The sequence below is a fragment of the Dunckerocampus dactyliophorus genome, chromosome 9 (genome assembly GCF_027744805.1).
Source record: "Dunckerocampus dactyliophorus isolate RoL2022-P2 chromosome 9, RoL_Ddac_1.1, whole genome shotgun sequence".
In the NCBI taxonomy this organism is placed as follows: Eukaryota; Metazoa; Chordata; class Actinopteri; order Syngnathiformes; family Syngnathidae; genus Dunckerocampus; species Dunckerocampus dactyliophorus.
The window spans coordinates 31,619,133-31,638,564 of NC_072827.1; the positions used below are offsets into that span (position 1 = coordinate 31,619,133).

General features: G+C 40.9%; 1 protein-coding gene across 7 annotated transcripts in view; it reads left to right on the forward strand.

Annotated features, from left to right (window-relative positions):
- The window catches only part of xirp2b (xin actin binding repeat containing 2b), a 41,948-nt gene that overhangs the window by 11,511 nt on the left and 11,005 nt on the right, over window positions 1–19,432 (forward strand). For 2 of the 7 annotated variants that reach the window (XM_054786987.1, XM_054786991.1), the window contains exons 2-4: window positions 16,123–16,212; window positions 19,122–19,176; window positions 19,254–19,342. In XM_054786987.1, the coding sequence (XP_054642962.1) occupies window positions 16,123–16,212; window positions 19,122–19,176; window positions 19,254–19,342 (234 nt within the window). Of the gene's footprint in view, window positions 1–11,222; window positions 13,588–15,701; window positions 16,055–16,122; window positions 16,213–19,121; window positions 19,177–19,253; window positions 19,343–19,432 lie in introns of those variants that run through there. The other 5 variants (XM_054786985.1, XM_054786986.1, XM_054786984.1 and 2 more) reach the window with 5 other exon arrangements.

The window sequence follows — 19,432 nt, forward strand, 5'->3', positions numbered from 1 at the left end:
TTATTCATTTAAAATAATTTTCCACAACCTAATTGTCATGTTGAGTGTTGTCGCTTTGCTGCCGCCTGTCTGTTTTCTGTTGCAGTGCATAGCATACCTAATTACTCATGTGAAGCACCTGTGGCCAATTACCTGCACCTTTATCAGCTGCTGCCAGACCACAACCAAGTGCCACTTATTCCTTTGCCAACCCTGCTACCTGCTACCTGCTACCTGCTACCTGCTACCCGCTACCCGCTACCTGCTACCTGCTACCTGCACCTTCCTTCCTTGGCTCTCAACTGGTCTTTATTCCTTGCTGTCTTTTGCCATTAGTGTTTTGCTTCCTGTACTGCATACGTTTTCCTGCAGCTCCCTTAGTTTGATGTGTGTTTTTTCTCCTGCCTTTGCAGTGTTTTTTGTTTGTCTTTTTTGGCCTTAGCCTTGAGCTCCTTAGTTGTTGTTTTTGTATTTTTGTTGTATTTTTGCACTTTATTACCTGCGGTAATAAATTGTATTCTTGCGCCAAGCGCTGTGTCCTGTCTGCATTACGGGTTCCAACATTTGGCTTACAGCCAACCGTGACACTGATTTTCCAAAAATTACAACTTTATTTGTTGTTTTGTTATTTTGTAATATTATTAATTATTCATAATATTATTATTATTAAATATAAAAAAATAAATCTGCTAATTATTTCAACTTTATGCTACTAAAATGATGTTATTGTCCTCATAATATTACGACTTAAAAAACTAACATATTTTTCTTTAATATTTTTAAATAATAGTAATATATATTTTTAGAATAATTAAATAAATAATGAATAAATTATTTAATAAGAATCTTTACTACTAATTACAACTGTTTTTTTCATTTCTGCTGGGTTTTTTAAAATGTAATTTTCCAACAATTTCATCTTTCTTATAAATTATTACTTTTTTTCCTGTAATATTTTTGGCTTTATTCATGTAGCATCATTTTCTGCAACCTAATTATCCAAAAGTTACTTTGTTAGTTTTTGTGTTTAAACTCATGTTGTGTGTCCTCATAATACGATCGCGTTCATCTCGTAAACAATCACAGCTTTTTTTCCACATGATATTTTGACTTTATTTTTGTAAAATGTTTTTTTTTTCATTTTTGCTGCTAGTGTTTGTTTCGTTGTAGTTTTGTTGTTAAAGGACATTTTTAGAATGTGCCGTGGGCCACACTTTGGAGATCCTTGCTTTAAATCAATGCTTCTGAGTTAAATTGGTATGAATTTCCTGTTGTGGTTAATTATGTGTTCATGATCATGAGGGCATGAACGCATCCAACCGTGCTGTGCTCCATGACTTCTAATGTCTGCTTGTGTAACAATATCATTAGTGCTGCCTGTGTGTGTGCGTGTGCGTGTGTGTGTGCGTGTGAGACACTAACGACTGCTTCCTGTCGTGGTCCTTTACATTGTCACACATTGTTAGCTGATTTGGTGATTTGGTTTGATGGCGGGACGTGTCCTCCATCAGTATGCAGCAGAGCAGTGCGTTATAGAAATATACTGCGTAGTATATAGACGTGTAGTGTGCAGAAGCTCATCATTCTTTGTGATCTACAGCCCTCCTTCATCCCAGGCGTCTTTTACGACCCCCCACTCCCCGTTGATCCAAAGAGGAAATTAATTTTCCAAAAGCAGGAGTGAAAAAGCGGAGCACTTTTAGCCGGGATAGCTGCCTTGGACGCCAATTCATGAGAGCGCTGCAACGCATCACTGCACCGCACAAAAATCATCAGAAAGCGGCTTCCGAAAGGAAGAGGAAGCTTTGATTGCCGTCACACGTGACTTATAGTGGAATGTGGAAAAGATACGACGCATTGACGTGCGTCCCTTGGCGCATGCGTGCACAAGCCAAATGAAAAAAAGATGGCATTATTGTGGTTCCTATATCACTATGATATCATCCATGCCACATGTATCATGCATGCGTGTGCCAGCTAGTTAGCAGAAGGTGATTGCTGATGAGAGTCTCGTTAATGAGTTGTGTCTGACTTTGGAAAACGTGCAAGAGACCAGGCAATAGCCTGATACAAATACACACTCCATACATCTAAAAGCTACAGGATGTGATTGGTGGGCTTGTAGTGCGTTATTTCCTGCGTGTATACCACGCCTCTCTGTGAACACACTCTCCTCCCATTTCGGATCAACATTTGCAATAATAATAATAATTTGTAATGACACTCGGTGATGAAATGATGAAATGAAACCAAGAAAAGAAGACCTAAAGAGGCTACAATGCCACACCTTCAGGTACCCACACAGATGCCATTGTGGTATCGTTTGCTAATGCTTCGATACCGCTGCCGAATCGTTACTTTTGTGATGAGCCGGTACTTTAAAAACATGCAAACTTTGTCCATTTTGAATTTGTGACAAAGACCAGTCCAGGGGTGTCCAAACTACAGCCTGTGGGCCATTTTAAGCCTGTGGTTTTTATTGGCCCACGGCACATTTAAAAAATATGATTTAACAAGAAAACTAAAACAAAAATACAAACAAATCAGCAGTAATTTTTATTACATTACAATAATAAAGGCAAAAAATATGAAGAGCAAAAAGTAGTCATCATTTTACAAGAATAAAGTGAGAAAAACAAGGTCAAGAGGTTTGGTTTAGTTTAGTTTAGTTTATTTGAACATGAAGTTTCCAATGGAATACATCTCATGAATCATTCTTTAACAGTTCCACATGTCCAAAAGGAGTAGGAAGAAGCAAAGCTTATTTAATCCTACCCCCCATCCAAATCTATATCTTGTACAGTACATGTTGTTCACTTCCTGCTTTCCATGTCATGTTTTCAGTGATAGGATAACACATAATAGATAATGGTGAGATAGCCCTCCCCCCGAAAAAGAAAGAACATTCATAATAATGATAATAATGATGACCATACTAAATAAATAAATAAGAACAAGGCTTTTTTTTTTTTTTAACACAACAAAGAAAATTAAAATAAATAAATAAATAAAAAATTTCATTAATAAAAAAAAAATAAATAAATAAAATAAAATAACAAACCTGACAGAACAATCAGGACTCTTCTGCCTTGTATTTAACAAACATCAACTGCTTGTATTGTTTTTTGAATTTGCTCATCTCTGTACATTGTTTGAGTTCTTTACTCAATCCGTTCCATAATTTAATTCCACACACGGAAATGCTGTTGGTTTTCAGCGTTGTTCTCGCATATAAATGTTTTAGGTTTAATTTTCCTCTAAGATCATATTTCTCCTCTCTGATTAAGAAATACTTAATTGGGTTTTTGGGTAACGAGTTATTATTAACTTTATACATTATTCTAGCGGTTTGAAAGTGTACTAAATCTGTGAATTTTAATATCTGTGATTTTAAAAATAAAGGGTTTGTATGTTGTCTATACTTGGTATTATGAATGATCCTCACTAATATGTGATATTAAAAATAAAGGTGTGTATGTTGTCTATATTTGGTATTATGAATGATCCTCACTAATATGTGATATTAAAAATAAAGGTGTGTATGTTGTCTATACTTGGCATTATGAATGATCATCACTAATATGTGATATTAAAAATAAAGGTGTGTATGTTGTCTATACTTGGTATTATGAATGATCATCACTAATATGTGATATTAAAAATAAAGGTGTGTATGTTGTCTATACTTGGTATCATGAATGATCATCACTAATATGTGATATTAAAAATAAAGGTGTGTATGTTGTCTATATTTGGTATTATGAATGATCCTCACCATCTTTTTTGCAGTACAGTGAGTGAGTGAAGATTGCTTTTGTAATTATTTCCCATATCTCCACACAATACATGAAATATGCTAATACTAAGGAACAGTACAGAGTGTGGAGTGATTTTTGATCAAGAACATATTTTGCTTTATTCAATATAGAGATATTTCTCGCCACCTTTTGTTGTATATTTTTAATATGAGATTTCCAACTCATTTTTTCATCTATTATAACCCCAAGGAATTTATATTCTTCCACTTTTTCAATATCCGTTCCATTAATTTGTATTTGGTCGTACGTGTCCTTTCTACTATTACCAAATAGCATTATTTTAGTTTTACTTAAGTTCAGGGATAATCTGTTCTTGTCAAACCATGACTTTAATATGACCATTTCATCCTTGACCTTTTTAATGAGTTCTTGTGTGCTTTCACCAGAACAGAAAGCGGTGGTATCATCGGCGAATAAGACCAATTTTAATTTGTTTGTTACTTTGCAGATGTCGTTAATGTACAAGTTAAACAGTTTTGGTCCCAGTATGGACCCCTGTGGTACTCCACACGTATTGTGTAGACTCCCAGATGTATATTCTCCTAGCTTTACAAATTGTTTCCTCTTTGCTAGGTAGCTTTTAACCCAATTTAAGACCAAACCTCTAATTCCGTACCTTTCTAATTTTGAAATTAAAATAGTGTGATTAATTGTATCGAAAACTTTTGTCAGATCCATGAATACAGCAGCTGCGCATCTTCTGTTGTCCATAGCAGTAGTGATTTCCTCCGTGATTTCCATCAGTGCCATAGAAGTTGAAATGTTGGCTCTGTAACCATATTGACTACTTGCCAATAATTCATTCTTATTAATAAATTTGTCCAACCTATTATTAAATAGCTTCTCCACAATTTTCGAGAATTGTGGTAACAAGGAAACTGGTCGATAATTTGTAAATTGGTGTTTGTCTCCTTTTTTGAAAATTGGAACCACCTTGGCTGTTTTCATTTTGCTTGGAAATATTCCAGTCTGAAATGATAAGTTACTAATATATGTTAACGGGTCTGCGATCTCATTGATGACCCTTTTAATTGTTTCCATTTCGATTCCATGACAATCAGTTGATGTTTTTGCCTTATAATGGTTAACAATGTCAGTGATCTCCTTTTTGGTTACAGCAGTGAGAAACATAGAATTAAGATTCCTATCAATGATATCAATCCCTTCATCAATTGTGTCTTGTTTTGGAATTTCTTCTTCCAGTTTTTGTCCAATATTTACAAAATATTCATTAAACATTTCAGCTACCGCATTCATGTCATTCCTGTAAGTGTTTCCAACCATGAAATAGGGAGGATAGTCTGCTTTCTTAATGTTGTTCTTTATAATACTATTTAAGATGCCCCAAGTTGCTCTCATGTTATTTTTGTTCTTATTTAGTACGTGACTATAATATTCCCTCTTACACACTCTCAAGATAGTTGTCAACTTGTTTTTGTAAGTCTTATACTTTTGTTCTGCTTCTTTAGTCTGTTGAATGATGAATGTCCTGTATAATGTGTTCTTCTTCTTACAGGCGTTTTTTAGTCCTTTTGTCATCCATGGCTGCTGGTTTTTCTTTTGCTTCTTGGGCTTTTCTTGCCAGGGACAGTTCTTATCGTAGAGCTCCATATAAGTACCAAGGAAGCTGTCATATGCCTCGTCCACGTCTATTGCACTGTAGACACTCTCCCAACTTTGTTCTTCTAGTCCTATCTTGAAGGCACGGATGTTGTCCTCTGTACGCAATCTTTGAAAAGTCTTTTTTGCCTCCACCTGTTTTTTCTTATAATGTTCATTGTAGATTGTAAACACTGGAAGATGATCACTGATGTCACTAATTAGCAGGCCACTGATGGTGTTGTTATCCAAGTCATTGGTGAATATATTATGGATGGGGGGGGCACAGTGCTCTGGTATTCTACTTGGTCTAATGATTTTAGGATATAAACTCAAGCTATACATTGTATCTATAAAGTCATCTATTTCCTTGCACTTGTGTGAGTTCAAGAGGTCAATATTGAAGTCTCCACATATAAAAATAGTTTTTTGACCTATGTCTGTAAACGTTGTCTTAATCCAATCCTCAAACATTCCAATCTTTGACTTTGGAGTTCTGTACACACAACTTATTAACACATTTTTGCTTTTTTCTTTACAGATTTCAATTGTTATACATTCTAAAATGTTATCAATGACAAATGACATATTCTTTACCATTTTGTAGTTCAAATGTTTGTCCACGTATAAGGCCACACCTCCTCCATTTGCATTGTTCCTGTTTGCACACATCATTTCATATCCTTCCAGCTCGAAGTCCATTCCTTTGTTAGCATTAATCCAAGTTTATGAGATTGCTATAACTTTGAAAGGTTCTTTGAATTGATTCAAATATTGTTTAATATTAGTAAAGTTTGCGTTCAAGCTTCTGCTGTTTATGTGTATGATGGATAACTTGTCGTCATTGATGAAGCTGTTGTTGTATTGCTCCTCCGTATAATAACGGCAGTCGTTTGTAATGTGAGAGAAAAAATTTGAGTCTGGGTTAATGTCTTTTTCCATATCCAATTGTTTGTGATCTGTAAAGTGAAAAGTGTCCAATTGTAAATCTTCTTGTAGCATATTAAAGCTGTTTTCCTCCATGTTGGGAGACCTCAATATCTTTCTAGGTCCTTGATGTCTTTGACAGCAAGAACTCTGGCCTCTGGTCCTCCATTTGCTTTGATGAAGATTTTACAGTTTGCACTCCATGTTCCTTGGATCTTTCCTTGCTTCCTCAGATCACGTGCTTTCTTCGCAATCTCAGCGTTGCGCTTGGTCAGGTGGTCATTCATGTAGACGTTTGTTCCTTTCAGCTTCTTTCCCTGTTTCAGCAGAGCAACCTTGTATTTCCTGTTGGTGAATTTGACGATGATGACGGGTGTAGTAGGTTCCTCCCATACAGTGGGATGCAAGTATCAATAGATTGGATGTCTACATCCACCTCCTTCGATTGCAAAAAATCAACAACTTGTTGCTCTGTTGAGGCGACATCCATTTCGTCTGGTTCTTCAGTATTCGCCACTGCTCTGGCATAGGACCTTGGTTTGATTCGAAGTCCCGTCACGACCACGTCGTTCATTCGTGTGTTCTGATCCATGTCATCTATGGTGTTTTTCAGCTTCTCAATGATTTTATCCTTTTCTTCACATTCATTTTTGAGAGTGGCTCCCAGTGCATCATAACTTTCCTGTAATTTTTTATTCTCCACTCTCAGCCCTTGCATTTCCTTCCTTAATATCCCCATTTCATTTTGAAATGCTTCTCTCTGAACTTGAACTTCATCTTTCATACCTTGCATTTCTCTTTGTATGGCGTTGGTAGTCTCTAGCAGACTATAAGTTAGTTTTTGCATGGAGTTGGAATTCTCCACAAGTTGCTGCATCTGTTTTCCATAATCCTCCGTGGTTTTCGCCATGGCATACTCACTCTTTTCCATTGAACTTCTTTCTTGCTTTTTTGCGCGGTGTTTAACCTTCTGCAAGGCTGTCGCTGTTGCTTTGTCTATATTTCCACTCAGGTGTGTCAACTGGTTAATTGTGTCATCCCTGTAGGGTCTCGGCGGCGGTTGTGGTAATAGGTGAGCACCTCCAGTTGTCTCAGGAATCTGTTCTAGATCGACTTCTTCCGTATATATGACTGAATCTGGAGTACTTCGACCAGAACTGCTAGAGCCACCGCTTGTTACGCTTCTTCTCCCTCGAGCCTTTGACATTGTTACTGTTGCTTGGTAACGCCGTCAGTTAGCCGTTGGCTTGTGGTGCAATGCCTTCGGTGATTAATCTTCGTTATAACGGCGAGTTTATCTCTCACCAGTATCTCACCAAAGTCCCACCAGTCCTCGTGGGCCGAAAAGCTGCACAGGAAAACTCCAAATGTTATCCTGTTATTGAAATCAGGCTTCAAACCGCGGCTAGCATGATAGCTTGCTTGTAACAATCGGCTGTCGGCTCCACCTGATTGTCTCTTTTGGTGAGTTTAGTCCACTCGCGGGTCCGAAATGAGGCAGAAGTCTCAGCACTCACTTGCAAAGTTGTAATCACAAGTTGTGATCACGAACTGTATTCACCAGGGTCGCAAAAGTTTAAAACTCCGGTAATAGTGGACGGAGCTGTTCCGTGAGCGTCCTTTCCGTACAACAGGAAGTGACGGTCAAGGAGGTCAAGGTAAAGGTAAAGAGTTGAAACATTAAAGGAGAAAAAGGAAACATTAAAGGAGAAAAAGGCATGAATATGAATTTCATATCGTGGTCAATCATGGTGATCATCCAACACATCATGTTGATCTTTGGAGGAATCAAAGCGAACAAAAAAACTAACAACAAAAGTGGGACAACACAGCAAAAGCCATGGAGTTGAAATTTGGGACACCTGCTTGGGGTAGGGGTTGGGGTTAGGGTTAGGGTTGGGTTTGGGGTTAGGGTTGGGGTCGGGGTTGAGGTTAGGGTTAGGGTTAGGGTTAGGGATACCCTCATCCTAACCCTAGTCTGATAGACTGTATTTAAAATGGTTGAATATTTCATGTTTTGAATATAATTTTACCAAAATATTTCCATCAACTGTATTAACACTCATCAGACACGTTGACGTAGTTGTGCCTCTACGCTGATATTCCTCATGTCAAATATGAGAATGTATAATGGCAACGTGCTGAGATAAAAGTGTGTCTTTGGAGGCGTGTTCTCGCCATCGCCGAGGCGTCTCTCCTATTTAATTGGGCGGCGTGACAAAGAAAAGAGCCCACGGGTGTTCCCAGCGCTGATTTACATTCTCAACTCCAGGCTCGCCGGCAAACACTTGTTGTTTGGGCTTTTATTTGGGAGGAGCAGCAGGCCGAGAGCCAAAAGCCCCGCAGCATGACTTAGAAAGCGAAGGGAATTTATTCACACATTTGCTGCTTTTGCTTGACGGAAATACAAAGTGTTTGACAAAGTGGTAACTGGGGGTGTGGTAGCCATGGCAACCAAACAAATGATGTTTGGGAAACGTTGCATTGGTCTTTCATAAGCTTCTTTCTTACAAAGCTGTCCCTGGTCAAGTAGTGGGCGGAGTCATCTAGCTCGGAGCGGGCGATGTCTGTGAGGAAGGAGGTTTCTGTAAAAAGTCAGATGATCCATTTGGTGGTCATAAACAGGCCCTCGGGACACATATTGCTCGTATAAAAGTGCAATAAGAAGTCCATTTTGCACCACAGGGGACTTTTAAAGAGACAGCTAAGCTAAGTCGAGCAATGCTAGCCAGTTACACAGCTTCCCATGAAACTGTCAGATAGGCCACGCCCACTGGGCTCTTTGCTGATGGCAGGGTGTCGGTGCCTTGCTCAAGCGCACATCGACAAAAAAAAAGCATGACCCTCGGGTCCAAAGTAAAGAAATAGAAACAAATAACCAACTTTAAATAACCTACTTTTCTTTTCATGAAGGTTTTATTGTTGAGTTGTGCTGCCATGGCAACATCCTTCATCGTCTCTGTGGGGGCTTACCAGCTTGCAGATTTCATTTTTGGGACATTGGAGACGTGTCCTTGGCTGCCGCCTCCGTGTCCTCCCAAGTAGCTGACACGACTACAGCACACCAGTCCCCCAAAGCAGAAATACTAGAAATAATCCACACGTCAGTTAGCCACACGCCTGCTGTGTTAATTGCTAAGAGCAGTTGAAAGATGGTAAGAATGTACATTTTGCACTGTTGGATCTTCTAAGGAGAGCTTCAAAATGCAAAAAGAAGAAATGGGAGTGAGACAAAAAAGCAATTTATTGCAAAGAAGGATTCAAGTGAAATACTGTAGGCTTAAAGACCATCGGTCAAAAAAACCCTGAAATCGAAATAAAATGTTGCACCATTTTTGTTCATGCTTGATGCCAGTGTTTCCAGGAGGCTGGTTGGAATGTTGCTCCAGGTGGTGAAGATGGCGTCACGGAGGGCATCCACTGTCAGGAACTCATGTCCATTTTTGTAAACCCACCCCCAAATGTTCTCCATTGGATTTCGATGAGGGGAACACGCAGGATGGTCCAAAAGATTGAGCTTATTCCTCTTTGTGAAGTGCAGCGTTGTCCTGTTGAAAAAGCCAGTCATCACCACACAGACGAGGGCCTTCATTCACGAACATGTCCACATAGCCGGCTGCCGTTTGCCGCCCCTGCGCAACCTGAAGAAAACTTTCTTCCACCTTTCAATGTCCCATGTTTGGTGCCCTCCTGCAAATTCCAAACCTTGAAGGAGACCAGGCCTTTGAAGATGTTTCTTTTCTGGCAGATGGCGTCTGATGGTTATTGGACTGCACTCGGCACCAGTAACAACCTTCATTTGGGCCGAGGATGGTCCCGTGTCTTGACGGACAGCTGATGGAATCCTCCAGTGACATTTTTTTTGGTCTACCGCTTGACTTTCCACAAATATTGCAAATTCTTGAAAATTTCCAACTGCTTTTAAAATTTGGATCAGGATTGTATATGATGGGGTTGAGGTCCATCCATCCATCCATCCATCCACCCATCCACCCATCCATCCATCCACCCATCCATCCATCCATCTTCTTCCGTTTATACGAGGTGGGGTCGCGGGGGCAGCAGCCAAAGCAGGGAAGCCACATCATCTAGCTCCTCTCGGCGGAGCCGAAGGCCAGTTGAGAGACATAGTCTCTCCAACATGTCCTGGGTCTTCCCCGAGGCCTCCTACCAGTCGGACGTGCCCTGAACACCTCCCCAGGGAGGCATCCTGACCAGATGCCGGAGCCACCTCGTCTGGTTCCTCTCAATGCGGAGGAGCAGTGGTTTCTCCCGCATGACGCTGCTTCTCTAAGGGTGAGCCCAGCCACCCTAAGGAGGAAATTTATTTGGGCCGCTTGTATCCGCCACCTTATTCTTGCGGACACTACCCAAAGCTCATGACCGCAGGTTCTTCCACACCAGCATCATCATCATCATCAGTCAAGCCTTGATGGGGCGTACGTTGGGGTGCGGTCATGCTGAAACAGGAAAGGTGTTCCCAAGTGAAATAAGAACAGGTGGCCCATGAGAAGATGAGAAGATATTCTTGCTGGAGTTGGGGGGGTTGAGATGCCTGGCAGACATAAATATGGGTTTAGCTTTTACAAGATTCCAGAGTCAGGCCGGCGCCACCGTCTCCGTCTGGGCCGAACAACAAGATGAGCAGGCGTGCACTTCAACACTGGAAGGCGTCTGCTGTCAGATTTACTGGCCATCATTACATCACTGACCCCATTGCACACCCCCTGCAGTGTTTATTGTCACCTGGCTGGCGTCCATGTTGCACCACTGCATCACGAGGGACGGTGTGTGTGTGTGTGTGTGTGTGTGTGTGTGTGTGTGTGTGTGTGTGCGTTATGACGGACTGTGGCAGCTGCTGTGATGATGAAAGCTTAGTGGCCACACCAGCATCTGCAGGGGGGTGCTTCCATGTTGATCTGAGGGGGGGGCTTGACAGCGGAGGCCCGTGTTCTGCCAGTGGGCGGAGGTTAGAAAATAAAATCAGCCGTCACTCTCTGCACGTCGGACAGAGGTGACACAAAGTGCTGGAGCTGGTCTCCAAGGCGGCCTGGGATTGGATTTGGACCCTGCAGGCTGGGGGTGTGGGATTCTACCTGTTGAGCTCCACTTTTTGTACTTTTTTGTAGCCGGTAGGTCGTGAGTGAATGGGACTTGGCAGTGTGTTGCTTTGCTGCAAGGGACGGATTGGGAATCATGTTTGACGCTAAAAGATGTTTGCAACTTGAAATGCTGCTAAAGGAATCACGCTGACCTTGAAAGAAACACGAGCCTTCATGCTTAACTTGAAAATAGGCCACATTTATTTTGGTAAGGCACCTCCATGACTTCACTCTCTCCTTATGTGAGCCCCCCCATCCAAAATAGATAGCCTCGGACCCTCATGCTCCTACGTTTTTCATCTTTTATACTTTCTATAAATACATGACTAACCTGGAATGTGCAACATTGGCAATGAAATCCTTTTTCACATTCAGATGTTAAGTAGAACATGTTGTCTTTCACCGGGGGGGTCCAAACTTCCAAAATGAAAGGATGCAGTTTAAGCGATATGCTACGAATTACCTCCTTCCTGATTTCTTATTTCTTTGCATGTTTGTCACACTACAATGTTTCAGATGCTCACACAAATGTAAATATTAGTCAATGACAACACAACTCAACACTTGATGCACTTTTTAAATCTAATTTTTATTATCAAGGGAGAAAAAAAACGGCCTGCATGGCAGAGTTCCAAGATCAACCACTTATTAGCTTTAGGGGGCAATCACTTTTTCACACAGAGACATGCAGCTTTGGATGTTTTTTCTCCCTTAATAATACAAAGTTTCATTTAAAAAGTGTTGAGTTGTGTTGTCATTGACTAATATTTCCATTTGTTTGATGATCTGAAACACTGAAGTGGGACAAACATGCAAAAAAAGCAGATAAAATAAAATAATAAGTCAATGACTAAACCTTTTCCCCAACCTAATTTTCCAAAAATGTTTTTTTAATATTTAAGTCCATTTTGCTAAAATGACATTATTTTTCCTCATATTACCTCTTTATCATGTTATTTTTTTTATTCTCAAAAACTTTTTTCTCATAAAATTACAGCTGTTTTTTTTTCCATTTATGCTTTTTTTTCCTCCAACTTTTTCAACTCTTTTCTTGTAAATTTTCTTCTGGTAATTTTGACTTTATTCTCCCAACATAACTTTTTCCACAACATAATTTTCCAAAAATCACAACTATATTTATAGTTTTGTGTTACAATTTTAAAAATAACATATTTCAGCTTTATGCTACTAAAATGATGTTATTTTTCCTCATAATATTATGCTATATTTATATATTTATTCTCGAAAGATTTCTGCTGATTTTTCTTTTTTAAAAAAAAAACATATAAATGATATCATTAGAACGTGCTGCGGGCCACAAATGGTCCCTGAGCCGCACTTTGGACACCCCTGTGTTACACTTTCCAAACTACTTTCTTCCAAGCTTTTAAAGTCATGGTTGCAACCCGCCATTAAACTAACAGAAGAAGAAGAAGAAGAAGGATGTTCTGCGTGGGGAACACTGACCCGGACTATAATTTGCAGTTATTTTTAATGGTTTGGCTGGTCCTGCGACTTGTACTCCGGAGTGACTTATACATGTTTTTTATCACACTGACAGCCGCAAGACGCCACTCTCGGCTTGTGTGCCAGTGTTATATAGCGTATGTGCCATGTTGTTACACTTCAATACCCTAGATGGCACTAATGTGTTAGGCATCTGTGGAATATGTCTGTCGTACGGAGGAGCTCTCGCTATGCTAGAGACAAGATGTTGCCGCCTGCTTTGAAACAATGCCACCCAAACAAGAGATAAGTTTCTCTCTTTTTAACACGTTTGGTTCATATCATGATGATATTGTGCAGATGTTTGGTGTTATTCAGGTGTTTAAACGTTGCCAACATGCTGAAGAAGTTGTATTTAAGAAAAGTGCGTGAAAGGTGAAGCCACTTTCTTGTCTTCAGCTGCTGGCAGCACACGTTGATGCTGAGCAGGACCTCCTGAAACATTTCAAGCACAGGAAGCAAGCACCCCGCCGCTGACCCGCCGTAAGACCATCATGTACCAGGCCGCTGTCGCCCAGCCAGCAGACCAGGCCATGCTGAGCAGGGTACATTTCATATGTAGCATGAAGCTCCTGCTGGCCCGTTTGACATCAGAAGCCGTGCTTTCATGATGCTGATGTGTTTGTCGTCCTTGTCTGCCGTGCTGCAACACGCAGGTAATGTCACCTTTAATGCTGATATTGTCACGCCGTATTGGTGGAGGCGATGACAGTTTTGCAGCAGGGATCAGAAGCCTTCCAAGGCCGTGTGTATAAATAGCAAGGAAGCACGACTCTCTCTGGACAGCCTTTATCAGGAAGTGAAAACGCTAAACCCTCACTTTTCAAGACTTTTAAGGCTTTCCAGTCAATCCGTGGAGTGTAACCTCTTCCAAGACGCTTTGCAGACATCGCTTTCATTGAGTTTCCCATAAAATAAAACATTATGTAACTGGCTTTATTCATTTCACGGACAAAGTGTCCCCATCACACCTTTATTCCATAACATTGCTGTCATTTAAGCGTAAAAACAAGTTAAGCACACACTTGGTGTGAGGCACAGAGATTGCAGGGTGGACTTCATACAACATTCTTAACTGTCATACAAGTGTAAAAAGAAGTTAAACACTGTATAGTCGTCCCTCGCTATATTGCACCCTCACTACGTCGCTGTTGGAGACATCCCAGCACACATGCTGTGGCTTGGACGGACATGTGATGGCTGAGACATGGACATACCATGGCTGAGACATGGACATGTCATGGCTGAGACATGGACATGTCATGGCTGAGACATGGACTATATGCCTGAAAAAATGTCTCACTCCGTTCATGCTGCTGTTGTATGGAACAAACGTGCCAAGATGCTGAAAGCAATGCACAGAGTGAACCCTCTTTATTGATTTATTATTGTCCCAGGCCTGGTGCCCATGAGACATTTTTCATGAATGACAAATCTTGGCACGTTTTCACCTTGTGAGATCCTGTGGCACACCTACAGACTAGAACTTCATTGTCGCAGTTACAGGAGAGACGTCTCATGAAACTCCCTGCCTCCTGTTAGGTCAGGGAGGAGTCAGAGGTCTGCTCCCTGCCTGGGGGGCTGGCCAGTGTGAGGAAACACTTTGAGAGCCAGGAAAGTTCTGCTAGCACATCTCATGTGACCCACTTCCATTTCCAGCACAGAAGTGTGCAGGTAGAAACATCATGCATGAAAGACAGTTAGGTTCCTGCACGCGTTCCTTCACGGCTTCCTCTCATGCATGTTTGGCTCATGCTAGACCACGCTCATTTCTTCTCAAAGTAGAAGTGAGGATATGGGTGTTCCTGGTGGAAAGCCTTTTTGCTGCATGCACCATTTGGAACCAAGCTGAATTTGAGTCTCACGGCTTTTTCAGCTTGTTTCTGCTTCTTTGGTGGCTTGCTGGACTGAAGCAGGACATTTTGGCAATTTGACCTCAGCAGCCACGCGTGTGCGGGTTCGGGCTGTCCAGCTCATATTCAATGAGGGCCACATCACAGTTATGGCCACTTGGAGCAGCAAATGTACTCATCAGAATACAAATGTAGAATTGCCTCATGAAATGACACAATTGCACGTGCATGTAACCATTTTTATTGAATGTATTATTAGGATATATTATTTACAGATTTTTAAACAAATTGATTACTTGCTTTGATTTGGTACGTCAACATGACATGCAGATATTCAAGCATATGTTTATGGTATACAAATATGTTGTTGCAGGATCGGACAGTATTCAAGTTTGCATGCAGTGTGATTTGTCTGTCAAAATTGAAAGAAAAAATACATTTGGAAGAAAGATGGAGGAATTTATTGATTGCACATTTTTTACAGGCTTTTGCCAGCCGCATTAAATGATGTGACGGACCTTGAGTTTGACATCTGTGGGTTAGGAGGTTAGGATTAGAGTCATGGGGTCAGGGTCAGGGGGTTAGGGTTGCAGTTAGGGGGTTAGGGTTAGGGTTACGGGGTTAGGATAATGTTTAGAAGATTAGGATTCAGGGGTTCGGGTTAGAGTTACAGGCTTAGAATTTGGGGGTTAGGATTAAGGCTGGGGTTAGTGGGTTAGGAGGTTAGATTGAAGTCAGGGTTAGGTTTAGGGTGATGGGGTTAGGTTCAGAGTTAGAGGGTTAGGATTTGGGGTTTAGGATTAGGGTTAGTTTTAGAGAGTTAGGATTAGTGTCAAAGGGTTAGGATTAGAGGGTTAGGATTCAGGGGTTGGGATTAGGGTTAGTGGGTTAGTTTTAGGGTTATGGTTAGAGACTAAAGGTTAGGGGGTTAGGTTTCGGGGGTTGATGGGCAATGATGTTTAAAAGGTTGGTCAGTAAACACAAAGAATAACATTGCTTATTAACGTTTTACACTTTATTATGTCTCCCAAGAGTTTCAGTAAATTGAATGAAACTTGATTGAAGGGAAGGATTTTATTGCGCTATGTGTATTATTGTGAAACTATAGGCATAACAGGAAACAGGCATATTGGTAATACCAATAAGAACACACGTGCATGTGCACTACGATGGCAGTGTGTTATATGGACATGGTGGGTCCACCAAGAAGAATGTGGCAGTGTGATGATTATCTACGGAGCATAAAAGCAAGCTGGTGCTTGGCGCCAAGGTGTGCATCCACAGCAACTATTCCACACACCCGCTGCACATCTGATCTCATTCTTTTCATCATCGCAGGAAATGTCACACTCAGAGGTCTCAGGGTCAAGCGGCAGCCGACAGGTGGTCTCAGGTGGTCAGCAACGACTTTCCAGCCAAGAAACCACGGTACTTCACTTCTCATCTATCTGTTTTATCACTCTATGACAGGATGCCTTATGGCTCCATCACTGAATCTGTCTTTTAGATGAGTCCGTTGCAAAACCTGGTCAAAAATGCAGCTGTTTTATTAACATTTAAAGGGTCCCTGCCATGATTGATCAACTTTGCTTAAATATGTTATGCAGTCCTGATCAAAATCTTAAGAGCAGTTGAAAAATTGCTAGAATGATCATTTTGCACATTCGGATCTTAATGAGGTTTTAAGTAGAGCTACAATATGCAAAAACAAGAAGGGGGAGTGAGACAACAAACATTTGGAACTTGTAATTTAAACAAAACAACAAAAAAAACAACTGAAATAGGCTGTTTATCAGCTGATCAAAAGTTTAAGACCACAGGCTATAAAAGCCCAAATCTGCCCAAAATAATTCATTGTCTGTCATCATTCCCACTGTCATGCCCTCCTGGTGGTGAAGCTAAGAAGCGTCCTCTTTTCCAACATGGTGGGATTGTGGAGCTGCATAAGCGAGGCCTCTCGCAGCGTGCAATGGCTGCTGAGGTTGGGAGCAGGAAATCAGCCATTCTACATTTTTGGAAAGATCCTGAGCATTTTGGAACAAAAAAGTCAAGCGGTCGACCCAAAAACATCACACCTGCGCTGAGCCGGAGGATCCGATTGGCTGTCATCAAGACACAGGGCGGTCTTCCACCCACATGAAGGCCTTACTGGTGCCGACTGCAGCGCAATAACCATCAGACGCCATCTGCAGGAAAAGGCTTTAAAAAACAAAAAAGGAATTCAAAGACCTTGTCTCCTTCAACAAGACTTTGCCAGGGAGCATCAAACATGGGACATTGAAAGGTGGAACAAAGTTGTATTTTCTGATGAGAACAAATGTAACCTTGACGGTCCAGATGGCTTCCAACGTTACTGGCATGACAAGGAGATCCCACCTGAGATGTTTTCTACCCAGCACAGTGGAGGGGGGTCCATCATGGTCTGGGGTGCTTTTTCATTCAGTGGAACACCGGAGCTTCAGGTGGTGCAGGGTCGTCAAACGGATGCAGATGTTGCGGCGGGCATCCCTCATGACCGAGGGCCCTCGTCTGTGTGGTACCAGCTGGGTTCTTCAACAGGACAACGCTGCAGGTCACAATGCTGGCTTGACCAAGGACTTCTTCAGGGAGAATAACATCACTCTTTTAGACCATCCTGCATGTTCCCCTCATTTAAATCCCATAGAGAACATTTGGGATGGATGGCAAGGGAAGTTTCTAAAAATGGCCATCAGTTCCAGACAGTTGATGCCCTTGGTGAAGCCATCTTCACCACTTGGAGCAATGTTCCCACTCGCTTCCTGGAAGCACTGGCATCAAGCATGCCCAAAGCCATTTTGGAAGTGATGAACAAGAACAGTGGAGCTCCTCATTACTGAGTCCTACTGACAACATTTTTTGTTCTTCTTTGGAGAGTTTTTTTTGTTATTTTTTGTGCGATTGACTTAAACTTTTGATCAGCTGATAAACAGCCTATTTCAGTTGAATTGTTGTTTTCAGTAAATTACTTTTTAAATGTTTTTTGTCCCACGCCTCCTTCTTGTTTTTGCATATTGTAGCTCTACTTAAAACCTCATTAAGATCCTAATGTGCAAAATGATCATTCTAGACATTTTTCAACTGGTCTTAGGATTTTGATCAGGTCTGTATATTGTTTGGAATTATGTTCTACATTGTTCCATTTTTGAAAACAAATGGTAAATTCACAAAAATGACATTTATAGTTGATGGCGCCAGCCATGATGAGCTAGCTCTTGCTGTTCAGCCTCATTTCCGGAAGTGACGCCATCGGGGTACTATCACTCAGGTAAGCAAACACGACGGTGTACGAAACAGAGGATGTTTACCTTGATTATAGCCAAGATTTGAGCCATGTGTCAATAGTTCTCAAGGAGAAAGAAGAGAGAAACATTTGGAGATGAAATAGAGAACTTATAGAACATGGACATGGACAAGACATTGAGATGAAGACTGGTCGATTCAAAACAGAGAATGGTAAGTGAAAATAACACTGGAGTTGATTATCCTTCAATTATTCTTTTAAATCGGCTTCTTAATGAATGTAAAGTGGTCTTTATAGTCTCATTTATGTTAGATTCTGTCACCTTTGTAGCCGCCGCCCCCACAGAAAACACACATTTGGCTGTGAAAAGATGTTTATAGAAGATGTATAATGCTTTACAGCCTTGTCGCTGTCATGGAATAGTGTGTAGAAGACATGATGTTAACAAGACATGATTTACTCTGTTCTGTCGCGACTTTGACGTCGTTCTTCTGTCTTTTTTTTCCTGTGTATCGGCGGAATACTGTGGCATGACTCCTACAGTATTTTGATGAAAAATATATTCAACCAAGTCAAGGATCTACCTCGAGAAGGATCTGTTTATTCTGCTCTCGCTAAGAGGTGTCACCCCGATGATGTCACTTCCGGAAATGAGGCTGAACTGTGAGAGCTAGCTTGTCATGGCTGGCGCCATCAACTATAAATGTCCCTTTTTGTGAATTTAGAGTTTGCTTTCAACAAATGGAACAATGTAGAACATAATTACAAACAATATATAACATATTTAAGCAATTTTGCTGAATCATGTCAAGGGACCCTTTAACATGGTTAGCATTGTGGATGTAGTTTGCAGTTTGCATTTTACAACGCGGTCAATTGTGAATGCAGAATTTTTTATTGGATTTGTCCTACTGGAGGTATGACAGTAGCATCAATATGGATACCATAAGAGATAACAATAAATCACAACATTTTTCCCACACCTTTTAAACAAACTTAGCTAATTTTGTGTCCAGCAGAGCGTATTTGTTCAAATGATTTCTAACTGCTTGTGTCTCTTTTAAAACACGCATAGGTGTCAGACAGTGACAATAACTTGGATAACAATGATAAAAAGCATGAAAATGAAGGTAAGTTATTGATTTCCATTGCGCCATTGTCGCTAGCAAGCTCACGGAAGTGGCGGCTCTTCTCTCTTTCTGAACAGAAGAGGAATTTCCCAGGTACACGACAAAAGAACTGAGAGCTCACTTTGAAAGAACCATAGAGGAGGCCGCCCCACACAAACCAATCAAGGTGATCATTTGCATTTCACAAGTTCAATTATTCACATTCTGTGTCTTTCTGGTAGATCTGTGTGTCCATAACGGAACAAAAGGTTATTTG